This window comes from Plutella xylostella, chromosome 3 (genome assembly GCF_932276165.1).
Source record: "Plutella xylostella chromosome 3, ilPluXylo3.1, whole genome shotgun sequence".
In the NCBI taxonomy this organism is placed as follows: Eukaryota; Metazoa; Arthropoda; class Insecta; order Lepidoptera; family Plutellidae; genus Plutella; species Plutella xylostella.
This window is the reverse complement of record NC_063983.1, coordinates 9,038,860-9,063,543: the sequence shown is the minus strand read 5'-3', so window position 1 is coordinate 9,063,543 and position 24,684 is coordinate 9,038,860. Positions and strand designations below refer to the sequence as shown.

Genomic DNA, 24,684 nt, shown 5'->3' with positions numbered 1-24,684 from the left:
ATCAAATTTAAAAATTCAAACATTCTTAAGATCCAAGCAGGAGGGATACCAAGGGCGTACCCAGGTAGGAGCAGGGGGAGGCTGCTGCCCCCCCCCCCCCCCCTAGATGATAAAATAAACGTAAATTTTCCTGCCAAGTAGGAATTAAAAACGTGTTACTTACTATGCGCAAAATGAATGTTTGAAACTAAATATATTTTCTTTTCAGTCAGATATTTTGATTAAATATTCTTTTATCTATAATGTTTCTATACATATACCCGACCGACCACCATCTCGGAACAGGTATGAGCTGCCCCCCCCTAGCTGAAATCCTGGGTACGCCCTTGAGGGTTACTCTATCTATACTAACGAGATAGGGTCGCGGCTCGCACAGCAGCGCTACGAAACTTAGTTTTTCGATATAAAGACTGACCCCCTGGTAGGTACCGTTTCTCTTTTGTCAATGGTATGCCATTTTGACTCATGACAAGCTGTTTTTGACACGAAACATTACTTTCGCTCATATTATGTCTGTCTTGTTTGGGTGTAATACTTGTAAGTGTAAGGCCCTGTTTACACCGGCATCGGTAGAATTATTACTTAGGTAGTTATGAAATACGAGACGGATAGGTGAAACTAAATGCGAAGTTCAAAATAAAACAAATAAATAACGAAAAAAATACGTTAATGCTGACTTTATTTTATTTTACTTATTAGCTATAACTTTTAAATTATTTATTGCAACATGATAAAACATAACATGATTACAAATATCTTATTGTATTCGCATTCTGATTTATCTCAATAATTGAATAATAATTATACTAATTTTTTCACAATATTTTTTGTTTAATAATTAATGTACCCATCGCCTAATATACTATACGATTATTGATTACCAAACGTATAACACCTAAGATAATACACCTTATGCCTCTACTTATTGTGATAGTTAGAATGCAACACATTATGTAAAGGCTTTGGATATTTTTTCTTGTGATGATTACAGAAGGTCTTATGTATTGTGGGATTAGTCGGTAGTGAGCTAATAACTGTATTACTGATCTTAATAAGAACTCTTTAGTTTTATAATCTTGCGAGAAAATAATTTTGTTTTCCGTGCATTTCCTCTATGGCGTAGATGATAGAGAACCGACTTTTGAGTGATGAGTTTTTGACCATATTGGTTAGCCTACCACTAAGGTGAACTGATTGAACATTATTATACGCACTGACGACTGTAATCCCCGAAGGGGTAGTCACGTGATAAGTTGCGAACCATATAGTCGTTTTGGAATAAGTTTTGTTAAATTGTGCAGTAAAAACAGAAAGAAAGGAAAACTCACGATGTCCGTAGTAGTCCGTACAGCGCAAAATGATCGACAGAGCACAATTAACGGTGCAAAAAATACCGATGGAATATCTTTTAATTAAAATGACTATCATCTTAATTCCTTGCCGAATGTGCCTATTATGAAAATTTTAATTGTATTCATTAGCTCATCTGCATCAAGATTCCAGTAATCATTCGCAAAGTTTCCCAACATTTTGTATGATGTCTATTATTAGGTATTATTAAGTACATTAACACATATACTTAACTTATTCTTTCTAAAGCTAGCTTTTACACCGATCAAAGTAGTTTAATAGATATAATTATAACTCAATGTACAAAATTATTACTTATGTAAGTTTAAAAAAAAACTGGTTCTAAATTTAAGAATAAATCTATCTTTTACTACCCAGTAAGTTTGTACAGAGTAGGTAAGTGATGTGTAAATAACTATTACTTATATTTCATTTAAAAATTAATGTTATTAAATTGATAAAAACAATGCCCCAACAACAAAGTCCAACTTTGGGAACCGCAGCGTACAATGTTTCATCATTCAACAATACAAGTTCTTACAACAACGCCATCTTGTGGCAAGTAGAAACGCTGGGAAAATGAATGAAAAACTGCCGACTATAGACCCGATACATTGTTCTGAGTTTTCTCCTCTAAAGACGGTAGTGCGTTTTTGTTGCACGCAAAAAATAAGGTCAAAGGCTGGTGGGTTCTGTGACCTTGATAGTAAATTAGTATTCCTATGTTTACAATAGAAAAGAGAGAAAATTTAGTGTGCGATAGATATACTTTCGCTTATAAGTAAATATGGTAGAATGAAGAAATACTACACTAAAGTTATTTGGGTATTTAGGGAGTGACATTTGGTACTGTTTCAGTAATAGGTATATCCAATGATAGCTTAGAGTAATAATAATCATTATCATTATGATAGTAATATTATATAAGTCAATGAATATATCGCTTTATTTTTTCTTTTATTGTTATTAGGTATACGATTTTTTTGTAAAAAAATTACACTATCAAAATAATAATATTATTATATATGATCTTGTGGGTCCTATTTATGTTGCAAGAAATCCAACTAAAACAGTCTTACACCCATGATCAAGCTTTAAAAATGGAAGAAAATTAAAAAAAAACGTTAAGAAACTTGACGTTTAAAAAACAAAGAAACAAGTGGCCAGTATTCAGAACGGAACGTGTGCCAGACGTGTGTCTAATAATGTACATAATTTCATTATTTCTATACTATCGCCGTACTCATCCAAATGTACCTTTCAACCTTTATTGTCTTGGAATTAAGATCGAGAATTGATCATACGTTATGTAAAACGGTTATAATTGCAAAAGAAAACTTGATTAGTTACGTTATAACTAGTTATAAGATATTAGGTAGTCGCTATAGTTGGTTATTAAACATGCTTTTGTGCACCGTTGAGATAATAATCGTCTAAGTTTTATGGCTGTTACAATTTAGGTAAATAAAGAGTAAAAACCTTAATAATAATTTCAGATTATTTCAATACGTACTAAAAATACTTAAATTCAATCTGTAAGATGTATTATTTGTTCATGGTTGCGAGAAATTTGGGGAGTAGTGATTTACAATTTCCCCACTGGCAGCATTAGCCAAAAATAGGAAATTATTCACCTGTCAAACAAGAACAAAGGAATCGGAATCAATAAATCCGCAAAAACATTCCATGTGAGCTAGCTAAGTAACCGGCTTTCGGCTTGCAATACAGCCATTGTCACAGTCAGCATTAATATGTATTTAATTTGAAATATATAAGTACTTAATTAAAAGTAATAAGTTCTTCGTCTAATAAGTTTTTATTTTTGCATGCCAGTATAGTATTGTTTATGTTTATATCGCTGGACATAAAATTTCACGAATATGCGTACTACGCTATTTTAATTGATGAAGAAAGTTGCTCTTAAATCTACTTTTTAAGTTTTGTTGCTAACAATATGAGAGTCTTTACTTGTTTAGTAGTTCTCTGTGTTAGTGAGGCCCGGTTTCTTAATTGAGTATTATAATTATGTATGTATGCTAATCACAAATATGGCTCAAGAACAACTCAGCCAATCACAATCCTGTGTATATGTCGCAGGCATCTGGTTTAATCTCCTGTTTGATTGAACCGCTAGCCCGTTCATGACGCTATTCAGTTGTATGACTAGTCCGAACGTTGATTGTACAAGCGTCACAAAACGTCCAACTAGTTAGCGGACTTAAAATCAGTCAGGTGGTGAATAAAAGAAATATGGCGTCTAACAGCGAACAGCTGACACAAAAAGCACTTGTATTGTTATTTTTTGCAAATAAATTAGCTTTATAGTGCGTTATTTATGTTAAAATAGAGTGACAACATGGATTTACCTATTATTACACCGCCGGCGGATAGTTTCAAAGAAAAATGTGCTGAAACTGGATAATTATGAACAACAATATCAAGGTAGGTTTATTGTTATTGTTTAGTTAATTTGTGAGATGAGAGCTTTGTAACATAGTATTTTTTATTGACACTTGTCTGGTCATGTTCATCCTAACCAGGCATAACAAAGTTGCTATACTACACTCGCGAGCAACCAAATCGACTCAAGCCTTGACGGCGCAAACATACATTAATACAAGTAAAATTATGAATAGAAATAATAAAAATGATATGTCATTTAAAAGCTTAAGATGTCAGCTTTAATTTGATATCATTATTATTGAAATCCATTCATCATTTTTGAAATAAATGATGTCTGAACGCAATTGTAGGAAAAACGGGAATTTAGGAAAAAAGGGTATGGGTATCGTATTATACAAATTAAACAAAAAATGTTAAGATAAAAATTTATTTATTTAAATCAATACTTTGTATTGCCCCCTCTTGCCCTAATTACAGCCTGCAGCCTGTTTCTCATAGACCTTATCAACTTTTTGACAGTTTCCTGAGGAATGCCGTCCCACTCCTCTAATAAAGCTGTCTTCAGCTCGTCCACGCTTGCAGGGACTGGATTCCTGGCCCGAACTCTTCTTTTGAGCTCGTCCCATAAGTGTTCGATGGGATTCAGGTCAGGACTGAGCGCAGGCCAGTCCATCGTGCGCAATTCCTTCTCTCTCAGAAACTGCCGACTGACTCGTGCCGTGTGGCAGCGGGCATTGTCGTGCATTAGCACGAAGTCTTCACCGACAAATTCTGCATAGGGCACAACATGACCGAGTAGAATGTCGGTGATGTACCGATCAGCTGTTAACCCGCCTCCTCGGCCGCCTCCAGGCACGAAAACAAGTGCGGTTTTTCCCTCTAGAGAAATACCAGCCCACATCATGCAGGAACCGCCGCCATATGCTACTGTTTCAGCGAAACAACATTGGGCAAATCGTTCCCCCGGACGCCGGTAGACCCGGCCTCTCCTGTCACTGCCATGCAGACACACTCTGCACTCATCAGTAAACAGGACCGACCGCCATTGCGCAATGCTCCAATCGAGATGCTCTCGAGCAAACTGAAGACGCGCTTGTCGGTGGCCTGCAGTCAATTTGGGGCCTGATGCAGGTCTTTTTGGTGTCAAGTTGGCTTCCTTCAAGCGTCTTCTCACTGTCCACTCGCTGACAGCCACTTGTCGTACACGTCTCAGTTCTTGCTGCACATCAACGCCCGTAAGGTGTCGATTGCGCAGCGAGGTTGAGACAATGAAGCGGTCGTCTCTCTCTGAAGTGCAGCGGTGGCGGCCCGTTCTTGGTCTTCGATTGAAGGCACCAGTCTCTTGGAACCGTCTGTATACTCGGGATACAGCAGACTGGCTCAAGTGGAGCTGGGCAGCGACTGCTCGCTGACTTAACCCTTGTTGCAGCAAGGCAACAACTTGAGCAGCTTCTTCTGGTGTGGTATCCATGGGTTTGCGAAAACAAGGAATACAATGCAACGAGATGTGTACCGGTCAACTTGCAACAAGCGACTGATAAGGTACACCGGATGTGGAAAGGTTTTATAGCGGGATCAGGTAGCGCAAGGCGTGGATTCCTAATGAGGTAATTAACACTGACGGGCAATTAAAATGCGTCATTAAATCTGCGCTTAGTTTTTTTTTATGGTATTGATCTTAATTGAAAGCCTAATTCTTCAGCTTTCGAATGACATATCACTTTTATATTTACCATTTATCGTTTTAGGAAAATCAATGTATATGTGCGCCGTGAAGGCTTGAGTCGATTTGGTTGCTCGCGAGTGTATATCCCATTTAACGACTTCGCTGAATAACGTTCAGTCAAGACGTTGGACGTTACAGTCAACCACTTGACGAGTTGTTCTTTAGTCATTCAACTGAGAAGCGTCATCCAATGAACGGGCTAGCGGTTCAATCAAACAGGAGATTTAACCAGATGCCTGCGACACATACATTATCTGACACACTACATAGGTACTTTATCAACATAGAGTCCTAAAGAACTATAATAAAGTCATGAAAACGGAAATGGATCCTAATGATTTGTGCTTAAATGATTTATTTAAGGACAAATCTGTTATAAAGCAGTTATCAATTGGTATTTTATTTTTAACTTGTAACTAACTTTAAAAAGTCTTCAAAATCGCACTCTTTGCTTTCATAACTTTTTAGTTTTACTGTACCATACTCGTTTGAATTAACCAGGGGTCACGCCGGGTACGCTAAAGCTAGATATGACCTCTGGTTTTTGCCATTGAATACCGTCGAAATGTGGTCCCTTACCTCACAGTACTAGGGGGAGCTGTTTTGGAGTACTTCAGTCTAGCTGAAGCAGACCTGACCGGCCGGTCGCGGGCGGGCCGCGGACACGTCGCCATCTTGAATCACGTTCCGAATTCAAAACATTCACGCAATCCCAGTGTTGTTGGCACACTTAAACTTCGCTTGTCACACTCGCTGCCACTCTTAGTAGTTTCGCTTGAAAGAAATTGCGACTGACACTTTTGGACGTATGATAATTAATATACCTAAATTTCTGTTCAGTCTCCCATTTTGTTTTGTAGCTTAAAATTATGTTCGCAGATCTATGAAATAGATAATATCATCGTTTTAAAAACAGCCTTCGACTCGGATTTTCAGGTGTTTCAATTATGCATTAACGTATTGAATTCTTTGGTTTTCGGTTCATTATTTGTTGGTTTAACTAGGTTTAAACTTGGTTTAAACTGTGTTATGTATAAATTTTCACGCGAAGAAAGTCTCAGTTTAAACGTGACCAGACATGCTGTAATTAAGTAGCTACACCTTGACATATTAATCGCAAATCTGTATAAATTAAATGCAACTGGATTTCGAATAGCGTTACCAGATAGAAGATTTAATAAATCTATATTAAATAAGTGTTGGCAGATCAAGCGATACATTCCGTCACGATCGCTTGTTTGACAACTGTTTTTTTCAGGAAATTGGTATATACAGGATGAAATTTTATCAGTGACGGTCCCGTTGGCAGTTAAATGTACGGTGGCCTGCGCCTAAAAGTGTACAGGCGGAGTTTTTAAAATAGAGATCCCTGATGATGAAGGGACCAACTACATCTGATATAAATCCGGGGACGTGTTGTGTGTGATATGTGTAGCAGTGGTGTTTATGTGGATGTGCTTGAGCAGCATGTGAGCTTGAGATCGCTATTTTAAAAACTCCGCCTGTATACTTTTAGGCGCAGGCCACCGTACCCAATGTGATGAGCAAAGAAGAAGTCCTATGATGAAAATTTCAAAGTACCTATGTTGCCACGTTCCCCCTGATGTGATTCTATATACCTACGTAATGTAATTTGTTTTTGTATTAAAAATCTTCGTATTTTTCCTCTAATTACAAAAAAAAAGTATTTCGCTATCATATACTGTAATTGCATAATGTGTTTTTAAGTAAGTATTTAAACTAAGTGGAAAAGTTGGCTTTTCTCGCTACATTAAGTTTGTGAACTATTGTTTTTATATTCAATGCTGATTTTATGGTCGATTACCCTAATTTTAACTCAAGTTTTACAATCTATTTATCTGCCACTTATAACTTTCTTCTTAATTTTAGTACTACATTTAGTTTTAAAGGTTCTAGCAATGTTAAATTAGCTATCACTGAATCATTATCGACAACGCTCTCAGCACAAGCTTGCTTGTGTTAGGTTCCACCAACCCGCACTAGGCCAGCGTGGTGGACTAGGCCTAAACCCTTCCTTCATTGGAAGGAGACCCGTGCCCCAGCAGTGGGGACGTGATGGGTCGTGATGATGAATCATTATCAATACCGAATCGTCCTCCACTGCACATTAAGACTCGGTCCAGCCAATTTTAACTATTTTTTTCTGTATTTTTTGTTGTTGTCTGTGTGTCCAATAAGTGTTTCTTTATCTTGTATTGTAAGTATAGTGAATGTTCTCGTATGAAGACAATACAAACAGGCACGCGTAGTATGGCGCGAAATGGACTCACACGAGCTTAGAAAGGTTGTACGTACTGAATGAGGAAGGCCCAGGCCTCCTATCACGAACTTATTTTGACAATGATTTTCGGACTCAAAATGAAATAGACTCTAAATACTTCGCGCTACCCCCCCAGGACAGTGCGATGCCGTATTTGAAACTTCTTGGGAGAGGCAGCTGTCGATGATGATGATTATTATTACGATGATATTTATAAGATTGCTTTCGACACGACACCTAACTATGGAAATAGTTAAGAGCTGGCATTGAAGCGTCAATAATAAACATATCAAGAGTAAAAAGAAAGTCATACATATTGTAAATATCGTATAAATCATCATAGTGACAAGTCAGACAAGTAATATATTAAACTTAACAATTCTGTCACATAAGAAACTGTATGTGAAAGTTTATTTTAGTTTATCAATATTATTATGAAGTAACTTTTAAAGTTAATAAACATTATTAAGGCTAGGGCACTAGTTACACTTGTAAATCACTGCTATAGGTACTGAGATGGTATTATGAACATATTTTATAAAGAATTATAAACTTGTAAGTATACGTTCAAAATTAGATATTTAGATATACTATAAAAATCTAAACGTAAATACCTAATATCTACTTTAATAAAGCACATTATGGTTCATACAAACGCTTAATACAGCACGTTATAAAATTAATATCAAGATCATGTCAAGTAGGTACAATTATTATTGTACAACAATAACTTATTGTTATGCATTTGATACACCCTCACTCATGTTGGTAGCATTCTATGTCAAGGTAAGGTATACAAAACAAACCAAAACAATAACGTTTTAATATCGTCAATAACATAAAACGGAAACTTTAATCGCGCGAATAAAATTATATCCTGCGAAAACGGACGCACACTACCAAAAACCGGAGAAGGCTGTTTGAAATCCGAAGGCGCGAAAATTAAAAACGAAACTGTCAAAAGTCCAATCACACTGAAGGTCGTTCAGAAATGGAACGCGACGAAAGAGTCCGCGGTTTATTTTCGTTTTTTCTTTTTTTATTTCGAACGGCGATGGAACCGACTCTGGCTGGCACTCTGGGTACGAGCACGGGCTGAGTAGCGTATATCACTCGACTAAGTGCGGTGCCGTGCGCCTCCACAGCTGGACGAATAACTCTACGTTTGTCTATGGTCTAAACAAGGGGAGGTAGCGATTCACTTACTAGCTACACAGAAGCAGAACTAACGGTTCGTAAATCTATTGATTTGTAGGTATCATCGATACGTAACATAAATTTAATCTGTTAAGATTAATAACTAGTCATATTCCTACTTTATCTAGTTAGCTATCATCTTATCTTAGGTACGGCAAGTAAGTTAGCTAAGTTCCAGCTCTGCTCTCAACCAAAATACCTAAATTCCCTTGAAAAATATCAGCCCGTAAGTGTGTCCACTGCTGGAGGTAGGCCTATCCTTACGATCGCCACGCTACGTTTGCCTGTTCGTGACCTTTACCCCACTGACTATCGGTTCTTCGATATACAGGGTGTCCCAAAAGTCAACGTCATCCCTTAAAGGGCTGATAGGTCAGCTCATGAGAGGCCAGAATATCACAATATGACCTTAGTAAAAACTCCATAATTTTCGAGATATTGACACTTTTATAAATTTGCTGAAAATCGACACCTTGGATCAGTTTTTTGCGTGCCGCCGGTACAAAAATCCATATTGTTAGAATTTGTTTGGTGTTGCATCACCCTGTATAGCCCTGCTATTGATCGCAGTCAAAAAAAATATCGAGTAATGCTGTATGTTTAAAAAAAACACGGTTTTCAAAGTCATAAAAGGTAATCGTATTTTTTTATAAACAACTTTGACTCTACATACTGTAAAAAAAATATACCACGCAAACCTGGCACCTTATTTGAAAAGATTGCTCACTTAATGCAGTTTCCAAAATGGTATAAAACGTTGCTATTGTTTCAATTAACAAAAAAGTTATTGCTATTTTAGTACAAAACGACCTCGATGTAAAATTGTTTGAAGGAAATTTATCTGACTGAATTTATTAAGGGTAAGTCATGTTGGAATGAGTAAAAGTAAAATAGGTGGTGTGGCCGGGAGTGGGAAAAGAGACATCGTTGTCACAGTTAATAAAAAAAACGCATTTTGAATATCATTCTCGAAAAAAGTGGACTATAGCACCTCCACATTCCCCATAAATGTAGCGCATGGTAACGTACATTCCTGAGTAGTGCTAATGTGTGATATTGTACAAGTAAAACGCTTACACATGTACATTGTACAACCACAGTATCCAAAAAAGGGACAGATCAGTTTGTCATTAACATTACCTCTAATTACTTGTTATTTATTTTAAAGTTATTGTTAAACAAAACCAAACACTCAAAATTATGATAATGACCATTAATGAGTATTATTTTTTGCTGATTATGTACTTAATATAATAAAATGGTGTTATAATTTTGAGAAATAAAAATTAAAGTCAATAAATGTTTGTTTTTTTTAATAAGGTGTAAAAAACGCAAAATATGTTTTATAAGAGTTTGGTAAGTTTTTTCTTAGCAATTTTTGCGTTATCTATGTTGCCACGGCTGACTCCACCACCTATTTTACTTTTACTCATTCCAACATGACTTACCCTTAATAAATTCAGTCAGATAAATTTCCTTCAAACAATTTTACATCGAGGTCGTTTTGTACTAAAATAGCAATAACTTTTTTGTTAATTGAAACAATAGCAACGTTTCATACCATTTTGGAAACTGCATTAAGTGAGCAATCTTTTCAAATAAGGTGCCAGGTTTGCGTGGTATATTTTTTTTACAGTATGTAGAGTCAAAGTTGTTTATAAAAAAATACGATTACCTTTTATGACTTTGAAAACCGTGTTTTTTTTAAACATACAGCATTACTCGATATTTTTTTTGACTGCGATCAATAGCAGGGCTATACAGGGTGATGCAACACTAAACAAATTCTAACAATATGGATTTTTGTACCGGCGGCACGCAAAAAACTGATCCAAGGTGTCGATTTTCAGCAAATTTATAAAAGTGTCAATATCTCGAAAATTATGGAGTTTTTACTAAGGTCATATTGTGATATTCTGGCCTCTCATGAGCTGACCTATCAGCCCTTTAAGGGATGACGTTGACTTTTGGGACACCCTGTATATGGCTGGCCCACTGCCACTTCAGCTTGCGGGCTATCCTGTACATTATAGTATGTGTAAGGATAGTAAAGTCTATCAAAGTCTACCACTTACACCGCGAGCAAGCACTGGCAGTGGACTTCCACCCCTATGTATGCTGTGTTTACAGGGTGTTGCAAAAAGGGTATACTAAGCCGAAAAGGGGTGGCTCAGAGCATCATTCTTAACAACTTTTGTCTTACCAGTTTGGGAAATTCACGAATGAATGACTCCCCGAGTAACCCCTTTCGGCTTAGTATACCCTTTTTGCAACACCCTGTATAACGATAGCCAACTAGAGTCTATCTCTTGCGACTTACGCCGCCAGCAAATCACCTCGCATCGTTTACCCAGTTACTGTAATTCGCTTTCTTTGTCGCACTCGTTCGTAATTACGTTTTTTACTTCGCTCCCGCGTTTCCGTTCCTAGCACATGCCAGATTTAATAAGATGTTAAACTTTAAATTATGATAACTATATATACGTATGCTGATTAAATTAGCTAGAATTAAGAAGAGTAAGTCGTGATGACTGTTTTAAGAGCCCGGTATTTCAGATTGCACGACCGGCGGCGGCATAAATAAATAATTTCTTCAGCTTGGTTTCAGAGATTCACTGTATGTTGTAAGTTATAATACCCCCAATATTGGTGTATAAATCTCTCAATATTGGTGTAGTACACCAATGACAGAGGACTGTAAAATTTATGTATTGTAATTTTCACAAAAGTTCACCGTAATTTCATAATAGCTCACCTACATATTAGATTTTAATTATATCAGTCACAGGAATATGTTTTAATTAGAGCATAAAAACGTAATGACAACAAAAACAAACGTAATTTATTATAAGCCTTAACCCTAAGCCTTCACCTAAATAAAATGAAAACCTCCATTTCCCTAAACTCTCGAACCCATCAGACCCTTAAGTTGCGACCCAGTTGAAAACAATCAATTGCCACAGGTTGCTACTAAACGCCCCGCGCCAGCGGGTCTAGTCTAGCTTGACAAAAAACCAACGAACGAGAACTGTCATGCAAATTGTATGTGTAATTCAACGGCATTGATTCGTGGTTATCACAGCAACACTCCGCAACTTCGATTTTCGATAATTTTAAAAATATAGCAAGAGACCGATCTTCGACGATCGACGTTTGATCGATCGTTGATCGAAGGCGGTGAATAAGTAAATTTTCCTTAAATACACCAAATGACTGATAAAATGTACGGATTTGACAACTGTCATAGGACTCTTGTTATATTTTATATACTATACTGACGACCGAATGGCGTAGTGGTTAGTGACCCTGACTACTGAGCCGATGGTCCCGGGTTCGATTCCCGGCTGGGGCAGATATTTGTTTAAACACAGATATTTGTTCTTGGGTCTTGGATGTGCCCGTAAAATGGCAATAGGCCCGCCCCCTATTACATTGGGACTAACATACACTCTGGCGAAAAGTGGGTGCAGCAATGCACCTCTGCCTACCCCGCAAGGGAGTACATTAGTACAAGGCGTGAGTGCGTGTTTTGTGTGTTTGTTTTTTTTTTTAATAGACTGACCCCGTGAGCGAGATAGCCTCTTCGAGTGTGAAGATGCGCAGATGGGTTGCGCGCGCGCCGATTTACAGATAGGCAGCAATTAATTCTGCAACGCTTTCTCTACCCGTCCTGCTCACGTAGGCCCACACTTAGACGACTACAATAAATACAATACCATTTATTTGCACCAACAACAAAAATTACAAAAAAAAAACAAAACTTAAAAATTAAACAGTACAAAGAGGCGGCCTTATTGCTTATAGCAATCTCTACCAGACAACCTTATACAATACTTAATTATACTTAGACTATATCGGTGTGGAGGTTTTATACTTACTGTTTAGGTCCTTTCTAATAGTCTTTTATGCATTTGACAAATATTCCGAAAAGTATACGTTATAAGTATTTATAGGGTGAAGAGATAAGAAGGGCTCTGGCGAGAAAACTACGTTAAATCTTCAAGCAAATTTTACTTTACGAAAATTGTCATTTAATTTTAAAGAAAACTTGTACGAATAAAAAAATATATTTTTTCTCAATTTACAATATACAACCATAAAAACAAGACCAATTAAATACTAGTGTCTTGTCTCTGCGTACCGGCCTAGTGATGACTGCTGCGTTTAATTATTTGTTAGATAGCTTTTAATATTCGCTAAGTATGATTGTAATCGTCATCACGTCTCACTCATCACGGCCATTGTGCGCCTTTCATGAGTTATCAAGCCTTCGATCACTATGCTCATGTTTCAATTAAAGTCATTGTGTTTGTATAACTAATGGATTTTTACTTAGCCCTTGCAGTATGAATCACAGAAACGTAAAGTAGATAAAAAAAAACAACAAAAAACAAACACTCACACCTTTTACTAATGTACCTACTCCCTTGCGGGGTAGGCAGAGGTGCATTGCTGCACCCACTTTTCGCCAGTGTTTATGTTAGTCCCAATGTAATAGGGGGTGGGCCTATTGCCATTTTACGGGCACATCCAAGACCCGAGAACAAATATCTGCCCCAGCCGGGAATCGAACCCAGGACCTTGCGACCGGCGGTAGGTAGGTAGATAACAAATATTTTAAAGTGGTTTTAATTAAATATCATCATCATCATCATCATTATCAGTCAATAATCATCCACTGCTGAACATAGGCCTCTACCAAGGAGCGCCACAACACTCGGTCTTCGGCCTTCCTCATCCAACCAGTACCCGTTAAATATCGAAGTTATTTTAAAAGTCAGAAATAGAAAGTGACTTGAAGGATACATAATAATATTATTGTAAGATTATTAAGTAGAAGGCGTACAAAATAAAGATGTCCAAAGTGTAAGTGCAGCATTTGAACCTACTAGCTCTTGGATACAGACAAAGATAACTGAGTTAGGCGGACCCTAGACCTGCAACAATATTGCGCAATATATTTATTGTGCAATAAGTTAATAATAAAGTTAATAAGTTTTTAATCCAAATGACGTTTGCGCAATCTTCAATATTAACCCTAGACGATGTACCTATTACATTGCACAATTGTCAATATTGCGCAATATAATTGATCGTCTAGGAACCGCCTTAAGAAATGCCATGGATTTGCATGAATAAAAATGCCGGCTCTCTCAGTAAATAGTTAAAAATAGCTCGAACACATTCTTTTGTTTAAATCATGTAAGCAAATATATTTCCCGTATGTAATGGTGCCTAACCAATGTGAAGTATGGCAGAAATCTCGAGCAGTCGATCAAGAATGCATGTCTTTTTATCTGTGAGCTCGCGTGATCCACACCTATCATCGGTGTCTTCTATGTAACTATTGTGTAAGGTCATTCAACTTTGTATATTTCATGGATTTGCATTTCACTAACTTGAGATAAGTACCTTTTACTTATAATAATAATAATAATATGTGGGGACATCTCACACACGGCCATCCGACAAGCTAGGCAGAGCCTGTGTTATGGGTATCGGACAGCTGATATACTTACACAAATACCTAGATAGATATTAAATATAAATATCAACACCCAAGACCCTTATCATAATGTAACGTGTATTGATTTGAAATTTCTAGATATTTAATATTTAGATAAAGTAGCACTCTGCAACATATTTTGTCTATGGTGGTTTAAATCCTTACGTAATCATTTTAGTTGTCCATGAATTTACGACAGAAAATAAATAAATAAATAAAATATGTGGGGACATCTCACACACGGCCATCCGACCCCAAGCTAGGCAGAACCTGTGTTATGGGTGTCGGACAGCTGATATATCTACACAAATACATAGATAGATAGATACTAAATATAAATATCGACACCCAAGACCCGAGTACAAATATCTGTCTTTAAACAAATATCTGCCCCACCCGGGAATCGAACCCGGGACCTTCGGCATAGCAGTCAGGGCCACTAACCACTACGCCATTCGGTCGTCTAATAATGTAATACTGCATGCTTTAAGTAAAAAATAAAAACATGGACTAATAAAATCAATAAAAAAGTAGCCATTACGCTTCCTCCTACGGTTTTAGCACAGTGGGGTTATGCATAGTAACGATAATACCAGTAAACAAAGAATTAATTGGGAATAACATGTACCTATGCTACATAAAGGTGTTCCAAAATTAAGCCAAAAGGGGGTGAATTAAGAGGCCATTCTGAAAAACTTTTGTTCTACATAAAACTGAAAGCCATTATACAAATTTAGTAACAGTTGTCACGAAAAAAATATTTCGGGTAGACATATTATTGGGTATATTAATTTGTCTAAAACCTATGGACCATAGAACAACACGGACTCGGGTGTACCCCAATGCTATTGACAAATGATCGAAATATGACTTGTTAAATATTAATACGACGAGTAAAACTGTCAGAAAAACCTCCATAATAGAAGGAAAGTTTCCTAACTCTTTCGTAACTCTACATTTTCCTCAACCGTCCTCACTACCCTCTCCCTCATCTGTACCTAGTCCAGTGCCGATATAACTGTGTGGTCACGAGATGCACTAACGGGTCTAGACTACGCCTGGATGGAGGCATCGGGGCTACCTGGCTACCATGAGCAGCGGGGCTTACGAGATTTATTTATTTATACTTATAAAGCACCATTTACTAAAATAATTATGTAAAATCTGATGTATTAGTGATAAAGGATTTCTTAAAAGTCAACCACGTGGTTTAGGGTGCCTGAGATAAATAAATCATAATAATAATTTACTGTTATTTGTCACAAACTCTATGATAATTGCTCTAAGAATCTAAGATAGGTACAACGTATTTTTTTCTTATGGATATAATTATTTATTTATTTAAACAAAATACAAACTTAGGTACAATAAAAAATGAAGAGAAATAAACTTAACTAGTATACAAGGGCGGACTTATCGCCTAAACGCGATCTCTTCCAGTCAACCCTGAAGGTAAGGAGACAAGTGTATAAACTCTTAATAACTAAATTTATGTTTGCATACAAAAGTAACATAACCTAATATTTATATATTCATCTTATATAATTATTTGTGTTTTATTTACGGTACATAGTAGCAATCTACATTTGCCTATTGCGGTCGGCACTCTAAGATCCTACATCAATAGTCAATAGTCTAGATCACGTTTAGCCTATCTACTGTCGGTTATTTGACATACTATTCAAATTGCGGCCATCCTAATCAACAGCACATAATTGTCCACTGCTGGACATAGGCCCCCAACCTTCCTCATCTTGCTACCCCAGCTACCCGGCTAAGGTCGTCGGTCTAGCGGTCCTGAGGGCCTCCACTCGAGAATTCGTTTGCACCGCAACGGTCATCGGCTCTTTTTCATATACAGGTTGGCTCAAAGAGTGACGGCTACTTCAGCTTGCAAGTTGAGGTACCTACAAAGGTATAATTTATATGCCCTACTTGTGTATGTGCGGAATCAATAAACACTACAATTTTTCATTTACATCTAACACATTTGATCGACAAATAACATACTTTAACCATAACGGAGCTAGCAGTATGAATATGTAATGAGACTGTTTAGTGCTTAAACAAATTGCTACTGATAGTAAGTTGCAAGTTGCAGCCTATTAGATAGATGGTTTTTATGCATGTATGCTCTACATTTCCTTGAGAGCGCTTAATCGGTAGGTATAAACTTGAAGCTAGAATTGCAGTTTTTCTAGTACTTATAGACTGGAACGGCTATAGTATTTCGAAGCTGAAAGTGCAATACTAGCCCCAAGCATCTATAGACCGATTATTGGTTGGAGTTATTCTTGATACAGATCCTACTTGATAGCCTGATATGTACTTAAATAGTTGTTACGATGTCTATGTTATGATCAAGAATTAAAAACAGCGTACGTACAGAACCCACTTCAATAAGGGCAATTTCGTATACCTATTTAACTATTCTGTGTTTCTTTTTTGTCAGTTTTGATAAGATACTTACTCACTCTCTCACATTTAAAGGTACTAGACACAGTAGAATTACTACAACTAATAAAGTTTTTAATTTATACCATATAATAAGGAGTACTATAGTAGCTGTACTAATTATGTTAAATCATTTATTCATGCAAAAGATAATAATAATACATTCAAATTAAATAAAATCCAACTAAAACAAATTACACATCAGAATACAAACATAAAAATAATTATAAATCGAAGTCACAAAAATAAAAAATAAATATCAACAATGGTCTAAAATAAGAATTTAAAAATAATAATTAAATGTCATTCCTACACTAGCAATCCGACTCGGGCCATATCCGACCCAAAGGTCCCCAAGACGCTTGCAGCGTTTCTACGCTGAACCGCCAAAGGAGATCCTCTGCATGAGATATGCACCAGAGCGGAAGTCAAGACTGTACTTGTTATTCTATGTTTATAATCACCTTTTTTAAAATTCTTCTTTGTTTGTTTACATGCAAATAAACAGCAACTAATTATGCAATGTATAATCAACTCACCACACATCAGGCGTAGTGTTAGCCAGCAGCCGCACACAGTCGAGGCAGCCCCTCGCGGCCGCGTAGTGGAGCGCCAGGGCTCCGTTGTTGGCCCGCGCGCCCGCCGCCGGCATGGCGCGCCCGCACCACCAGCCCTCGACCGCTAGCCGACCGCTCCTGGGGAAGAGGCTACAGTTAGTCGAGTGTTTGGACCAAATATAAGGAGGCCTTTGCCGAGCAGTGGGACACAAAAAAGGCTAATATAAAAAAGTGAAATTAAAATAATAATAACAAACATCCATATTATCATCAGGATTCTTCAAATACTATACATATACTACCTACTTAACTATAAATTTATCAAAAACAAACAGTATTTTATTCCAAAATACCACACCGAAACACACCCGTCCCGAAGGTACCCATGACACTGGCAGCATTACCGCGCTGCACAGTGCACAGCCAGGGATAACCACTGCATTCGGTATGGTAAGATATCCTAGGCCACGACTCCTCAAGTGATGGCTATTCCAATGTAGGTACAGTCTGCCGGCTGGTTGTATTGTCATTCTGAGCGGTGTTAGAATTATTTGCTTAAGATTGCTCTACATATTGTCCGTAAATAACACTTTTTGTACATACATATTTGAAATATATTAAATAGCTACTCCATATGCAATATGTAATATGTATTTATTTGGTGGTTGTGAGAAGCATAGAATATATTTTATCTAAGACAAAAAATAACATTAGTACTGTCGCCTACGAAAAGAAAGCGCTATTTCTATTTTTCATACAAAAGACATCAACGCGCGCATACCGCTCTATACTTTACGCAGCGCCATCTGTCAGCGAGTAGTAAAACTATGAAATCATAGTTGCGCGAGCACCGCATCGTGCCGTCTCTATGTAGAGAGCGTGAGGCCAACGCAGTTCTTCTATTCAATAACAGATGGCGCCTCTTGGCGAAGTATAACAACAGTGTGTGTTATGTGTAGACTATACTGTTATTCTTTAAAATTAAATTTATTCTTAGTAAGGACGTAAACATATTATTATGTAGTAGGTAATACGTACGTAGGCCTACATCCAAACTATTTCCAATTCACATTGATAAGGACCAAGGAGGCACGTTTATAGTATTTAACAGTACCGAAGCCCCGTTGGCTTGTTAGTGACCGGTTTTCATTCCTTACGGGACCAGGTTCGATTGCCGACATCACCATTCACAGTCATGTTACGAACTGACAAAATGAGCTGGTTTGTTAATGGGATGGCGATAATCTTGCAAGTTAAGGAGGTGGGTACACAAATTAATCTGTATCTTTCAATGATATTGAACTATGTAAAATTACCATGATTATTTTATATGATAATTTTACTAAGGTGTCTACTGTCTAGCTCTCATAAGAGATGGTGGGTACCAATCCTATATTTTGAGGTACAAAATTTTTCGGTATCTATGTAGGTAGGCCGATAAAAGAGCAGCAAGACTATATAAGTGAAGACAGGTTTCATCATTATGACCATGACCATTGCAAACATTTTATCGCTTTTGTTGTTGGTTAGAAAAAAATAAACAATTTCCCACCAGGGTTTTAAAAATCTCAGACTTGCAGGACCTATAAATAATAGAAATGCTACAGACATCGTATATTATGCATTACACTTTCACCTCTGATTGACAACAAATTTTATAGGTCATCTGAACCAGACATTATACGTAGGTACACATAGGTATGTGCGTTTTAGACTTCTAAAAGCAAACGTATCAGTTCAGCATTTGCCCAATTTATATTTACTCTTAGAACAATCTAAAATAGCTCTAAATACTATAATATTAAAGGTCATAAGCGCAATTAGAGGGGTGTTGTATATTTGTAACACTAAAACAAATTATAGACGGTATGCGACAATGGAGTTACGGTAGAGCGCTTTAACATCCGGAATTTACGATAAAATTGGTGAATTTACTATAACCCTTATTCATTATGGCAATATGAGTATAAATCGTTGGCACTGTATGTTTTGTAGTTTGTTCATATGACATTTTGTGAGTTATTGCTATCAAGCTATTAGGCATATGTCCAGTGACCTTAAAAGGGGGGAAATGGGACGAGTAACGTAGTATTGATTGCTTTGTTTGTAATTAGGTACCAAAGGCAAAGGTAGGTTTTGGTGGTAGAGGTAGATTGATTATTTTTTCATAAGTAAGTTGTAACCTAAACTGGAGAAATGCCTCAACTATTCCTACGGTTTATAACAGACCTATATATTTCCAAGAGTATTTATTAAATTATGGTTTTACACATCTTGGCTGAAATTTCAAGACTGTGTTGATTTGTTTAGTGGGTGTTTAAATCAAAATTTTACACATCCATAAGGCGTTTGACAGGCAGTAGCCTACCCTTAGCATGTACCTAAGTTTTGATGGTAAGGCTCTAGAAGTTTACATTAGTCTTTAACCTTTCATTGGTCCACCAAACTTTGTCACAAATTTACCTGAAGTTTCCGGCGCGCAAGGCCACATCCAGCGTGTCGAGGTCCTCCTCATAGTCGTGGCACAGCTCCAGCATGCAGTTCCTGGCTTCATGCACGTCGAACAGCACCGCCCCGTCGCCCAACTTGTCCAGCATGGCGCTGCGGTACGACCGAGTCCCGAAACTAGACGTCTCTGCTGACCCTCGCGGGAACCTCCGTGGAGGTACCGATACTGTAGCAGGCAACAAACTCTTCCGCAACCTCCTTTTCATGTACCGCCGCATGCGCAGAGACAGCATCACGCGAATCCGCAAGTGACGTTTGATATTACGATCGTATCTCATTTGTTCCTTCAGCCGGCTCGGCCGTCTCGCCGGAACCTCGTCTATTCGCTCTAAATATCCGTATTTCCGGTCGATCAGAGGCGTCCGGTTCTCGGAATCGAGCGTTGGAGATCGGTTGAAAAAGTCGCTGTTGTTGCTCTTCCAAGCTTTGCTTAGCGACCAGTTTTCCCCGTAAGAGGAGTGTTTGATTGTCGGCCGTATCGGCTTTTCGTAGATGTCCTCTTCTATAGAGAACATTCGACGCGACTTCAAAAAGGAATCGATGTTTCGTCTCAATGTGCTGTCTTCCGAACTTAACGTGTTGCTAATGAGATGCGTTGTGAGTTTTTCTGACTTTTCTAACGTGTTGTTGTAGCTTAGTTTAGGTGGTTCGGGCGTTGCGTTTCTCGTTTTCCGCTTGGCGATGGTCATGATGCGCCGGCGCATGGCGGACATGTTTGTGAGTTCGCTTTTCAAAAACGGGTCGCGTCGCCTCGACGTCTGTGACGTCATGTCCGGCGACCAGGCCCCGTTCTCTGTGCAGCTACAGAAGTCCTTCAGGATCCGCCCGATCGCGTTGCAGTTCTCATCACTGTACCGGTCCTTAGACATTTTCGTTGTTGGCTCTACTGTTCCATGTTTAAAATCACTCGTTATTTATCTGTCACTACTGCGGGGGAGCACAGAAAATGTTTTTAACCTAAAAGTTGGAGATTAAATTGTAATAGATGATGACGGGTGTAGCTCGTGTTAGTTTCCGCATGCCGTCTGCTTGTTTTATTTGTTATGTAAGAGTCGTAATCCTCGGTTAAACGAGACCGAATCTTGGTCGAAAGTTTCGCCGAGCGCGGAATTATTCGATAACGTTACGTGTCTTCTCTGTGGCCGAATCTGATTAAAGTCGTTTTGTAATTAGAACTGCTCCGTGGAATGCCGTGTGACGTCAGCGGTGAATTATTGTAAACAAGATTAACTTATTAAGTTAACATGTTAATCAGATTGAGACTGTTATTTCAGTTATGTGTGCTGTAATGGTTTTACGACTGCTGTAGGTATATAATTCAGTTATCTTTCTTAGATCTGCAGTTAGATAAAATACTTAATTAGAAAATCGCATATTTTTTATGCTTAGCTATTTAATTAAATAACAAAACACTCCTAATCATAGATGATACCTAACAATCTTACTAAAAAGTTAGTTACTTTGTTTTAGAAAAGGCGTAACTTTAGCTACCTACGTTAGTCAATAAATTATAATAATGTTAATTCAATTACTAAAGAAAGCAGTTTCCTCAATGCAGTTATGTTTTAATTAATAACTATTTACCTACTACGAGTTGCCTGTCACCAACGGTAGTATTACACGAAGGTAATCTACATTGTATTTTAACACATATTGATAGCCGCATAAGGCTTAAGTTTAAATAGGTACTGGTCACTATTAAAAAGCGTGCTTTGTAGTCACAACGTTTGAAAAAAGAACAGAATACGTTTTCCTCAAACTATTTTCCGCGTTTTGTTGATGGGCGAGTGATAAAGTTTTTTTTTAATTATTGTGTTAGTATATTTCAGCCAGTATACTCGTAAAATATGAAAGAGTATGCAACCATGATAATATCATCAGACAATAACAAATGATTGGCAGACGAGGTACTCCAAAGGATATTTTATTTTAAACACCTGTGTTGCGGTGACAAATAGAGTTATAAAATAAATGAATCAAACATTTTACGCTAAATGCACTCTCGATAGTATTTAAGGTAAGGTTCGGTGTACACTTAATAAATTAGCTGTCATATAGCGGATAATCATCAACGCTCAAGTTTTAAATTAAAACAGTTTTTCACTTTCAATTTAGCTGCCAAGTTTCATACAGGGTGTATTTCAGATTTCATTACCTGGTAAGTGGAGTAAAGAGATGTTTTATTATTCAAAACTCAAAAATATATTGGTACGTCTCGATTGTATTTTAACGTGTTATTGTTGTGAAAAGCTAGTATTCTTGAAAGTTATGCTTAAAGTAGGTATAACCCCTTATCCTAACTAATCCTAACTAATATTATAAATGTCTGTCTGTCTGTCTGTCTGTTACTCTTTCACGCCAAAACTACTGAACGGATTTGAATGAAATTTGGTATACATACGGTCTAGACCCTGGGAAAGAACATAGGCTACTTTTTATCCGGGAATAGGAAACTTTTTAAGGAGAAGCGAAGCGCGCGGGAACAGCTAGTTCATAATAAAGTTAGTGGACGCTTTATCTATTGAACTGTTTTGCCACTCTCTGACAGAGAACAATTTGTTCTTTGACAAGGAGGGACCACACAGTTCATTAGCTAAATCGCCCACTAACTTTTATCTATCAGTGTGCACAACCTTAATGCGTTTTACCTCATCCTGTACAAGCATCTAATCTAAGACCTGAGGACCGTGAAAACGTTATCCATGTTTATACGTTTTCGTATCTCTCTATCTATCACTTTCTATGGCGTGTGGCATGCAAATATATTGCACAAATTACACACTCCATCATACTCTTTTTAGATTTTGTCCGATAGTCAATAATGATCGGTTACTGCTCAAGTAATGGACATGTGTGAGGTAATTTCTAATGTCCACGTGAGAGTGCGTTGACCTTGGCTTGTGCGGTTGTATAATGGATTTCGTCCGTCATCTGCGGCTGATACACGGGATCGTTATCGACGTCGTTAAATGTGGGTTCCACCAATCAGCGCCGTATTTATGGTGAAACGCGATATAGTGATCTTTATCTACGTTTATTACTAACCCATATATTTTGCTCTTGATATCATTGCGATAGGTCTCATAGCAATAATTTAGCGTACTATGCCAAATCTGGCAACCGTATTCCTGATTTTATTAATAAGCTATTATTTTCATTCAAAGATAGTTTCCCTCACAACCTTTTGTTTAAACACGTTTATGTATGACAGACTACAGTACAGTATAGGCATCTTAATAAAGCTATTATTTCATAAATACCAAGTTCACTATCACATAAAACATTCTCAAGGTTTTGTAGATATTTTCACTGCAACATACACTGGTTTTAATAATACAAACTAATATTTTCCCAAGTAACACTGTAATTAAAGCGAAATCCATTACATTTCCTGTACAAAAACCGAGCCCCGAGCATCACACGACCATAATCAAAGAGACATCTAATGACTATTTCTTGTACTCTGGGAAAATGTGATTAGATTGATTAGATTACACTTGCATTATTATCAGGTATCTATCCTACGCAGGGTAGAAAACAGATTGTACGAATTATTCAGCTAGTTCAGCACTTAAGCTACAGATTTTGGGTTTTAGAAAAGGTAAACATGATAATTTACAAATAAGGGTCATCCCTACGTTAACTTTGACTTTTAAGTATGAGGAACACATATTTTTTACACTTAAATAAGTTTGGTCAATCCATGTGAAGAGCTCCTTTGGATACTAATATTTTTTTAATACAATCAGAAAATATTGACATTCTTTGTGACCTCCATTTAAGCAACAATCGCTTTGTGTGATAATACCACTATCTTTGAGAAAGAAAAGATAGGTATAGTATAAGTACCTACTGTACGATATTTTAATTTGGTAGGTACCTACATATTCTAATTTCGTGTTAATTATTTCATAATAGAAATATAATTAAACGCCAACATAACTTTAACACCATCAATATTTTTAATTCGTTTTAAACTGTAGTAATTATTTGAAGTTTGGTTGTTTATTTATGGCATATTATATTCACACCCAAGAACTAACTATAACGAGCTACATCCGTCAAACATTTTAACGATCACAATATTTATGATCAAACACATAAATTATTTAAGTAACAGGTCTCCGACACTGTAATTTGTTTAAATAATCGGCGTCCATCTTCGAAAATGTTACGCAATCAGTTTCACTATCACACTGCATGAAAAATACAAACTTCACTTTCTTACACGAAACAGGTTTCGGAAACACTCTCGATTAAAAATTAAAAACTTGAATGAGGAACGTCAGTTTTCGCGCCGAAGGGTTGACGTTTTGTTTTTTTTTTGTTTGTAACGTTCGGAAACGCGGCGTGTGTTTGGGTAATGCGGGTAATTATGTACAGGTGACCATATCGAATTGCGCGTGTTGAGCGACTGCGGTGCGGCTCGCGCGCTCTTTCTCCCATTCCTACATAAGTGATGTGTGATCACCAGCCTGTTGTTGATAGAAATTACCATTCGCACGGCGATGCATTGTTGTGGCAGACGATGCGCGCGCAGCTTGTTGCGTTCAAAAACGTGGAGTTCACGCATTGAGGAACCGGTCGCCAGCAGATTATGCAAATATGTATTGCTTTTTCTGAACTTGCGTTTTCACTTGCCTTCGAGACACTCTGCATATTGAATTAATTATGAATGATGTAAAGTTTGTTGACATTGATT

At 37.3% G+C, this 24,684-nt stretch overlaps 1 protein-coding gene across 5 annotated transcripts in view; it reads right to left on the bottom strand.

The window, feature by feature from the left end:
- Positions 1-24,684, bottom strand: part of LOC105391915 (espin) — a 105,280-nt gene that overhangs the window by 34,661 nt on the left and 45,935 nt on the right. For 3 of the 5 annotated variants that reach the window (XM_048626256.1, XM_048626264.1, XM_048626258.1), the window contains exons 1-2: positions 19,938-21,426; positions 17,457-17,612 (exon numbers count right to left, since the gene is read on the bottom strand). In XM_048626256.1, coding sequence (XP_048482213.1) covers positions 17,457-17,612; positions 19,938-20,851 — 1,070 coding nt within the window. In that variant the 5' untranslated portion in view covers positions 20,852-21,426. Of the gene's footprint in view, positions 1-17,456; positions 17,613-19,937; positions 21,427-24,684 lie in introns of those variants that run through there. The other 2 variants (XM_048626271.1, XM_048626274.1) reach the window with 1 other exon arrangement.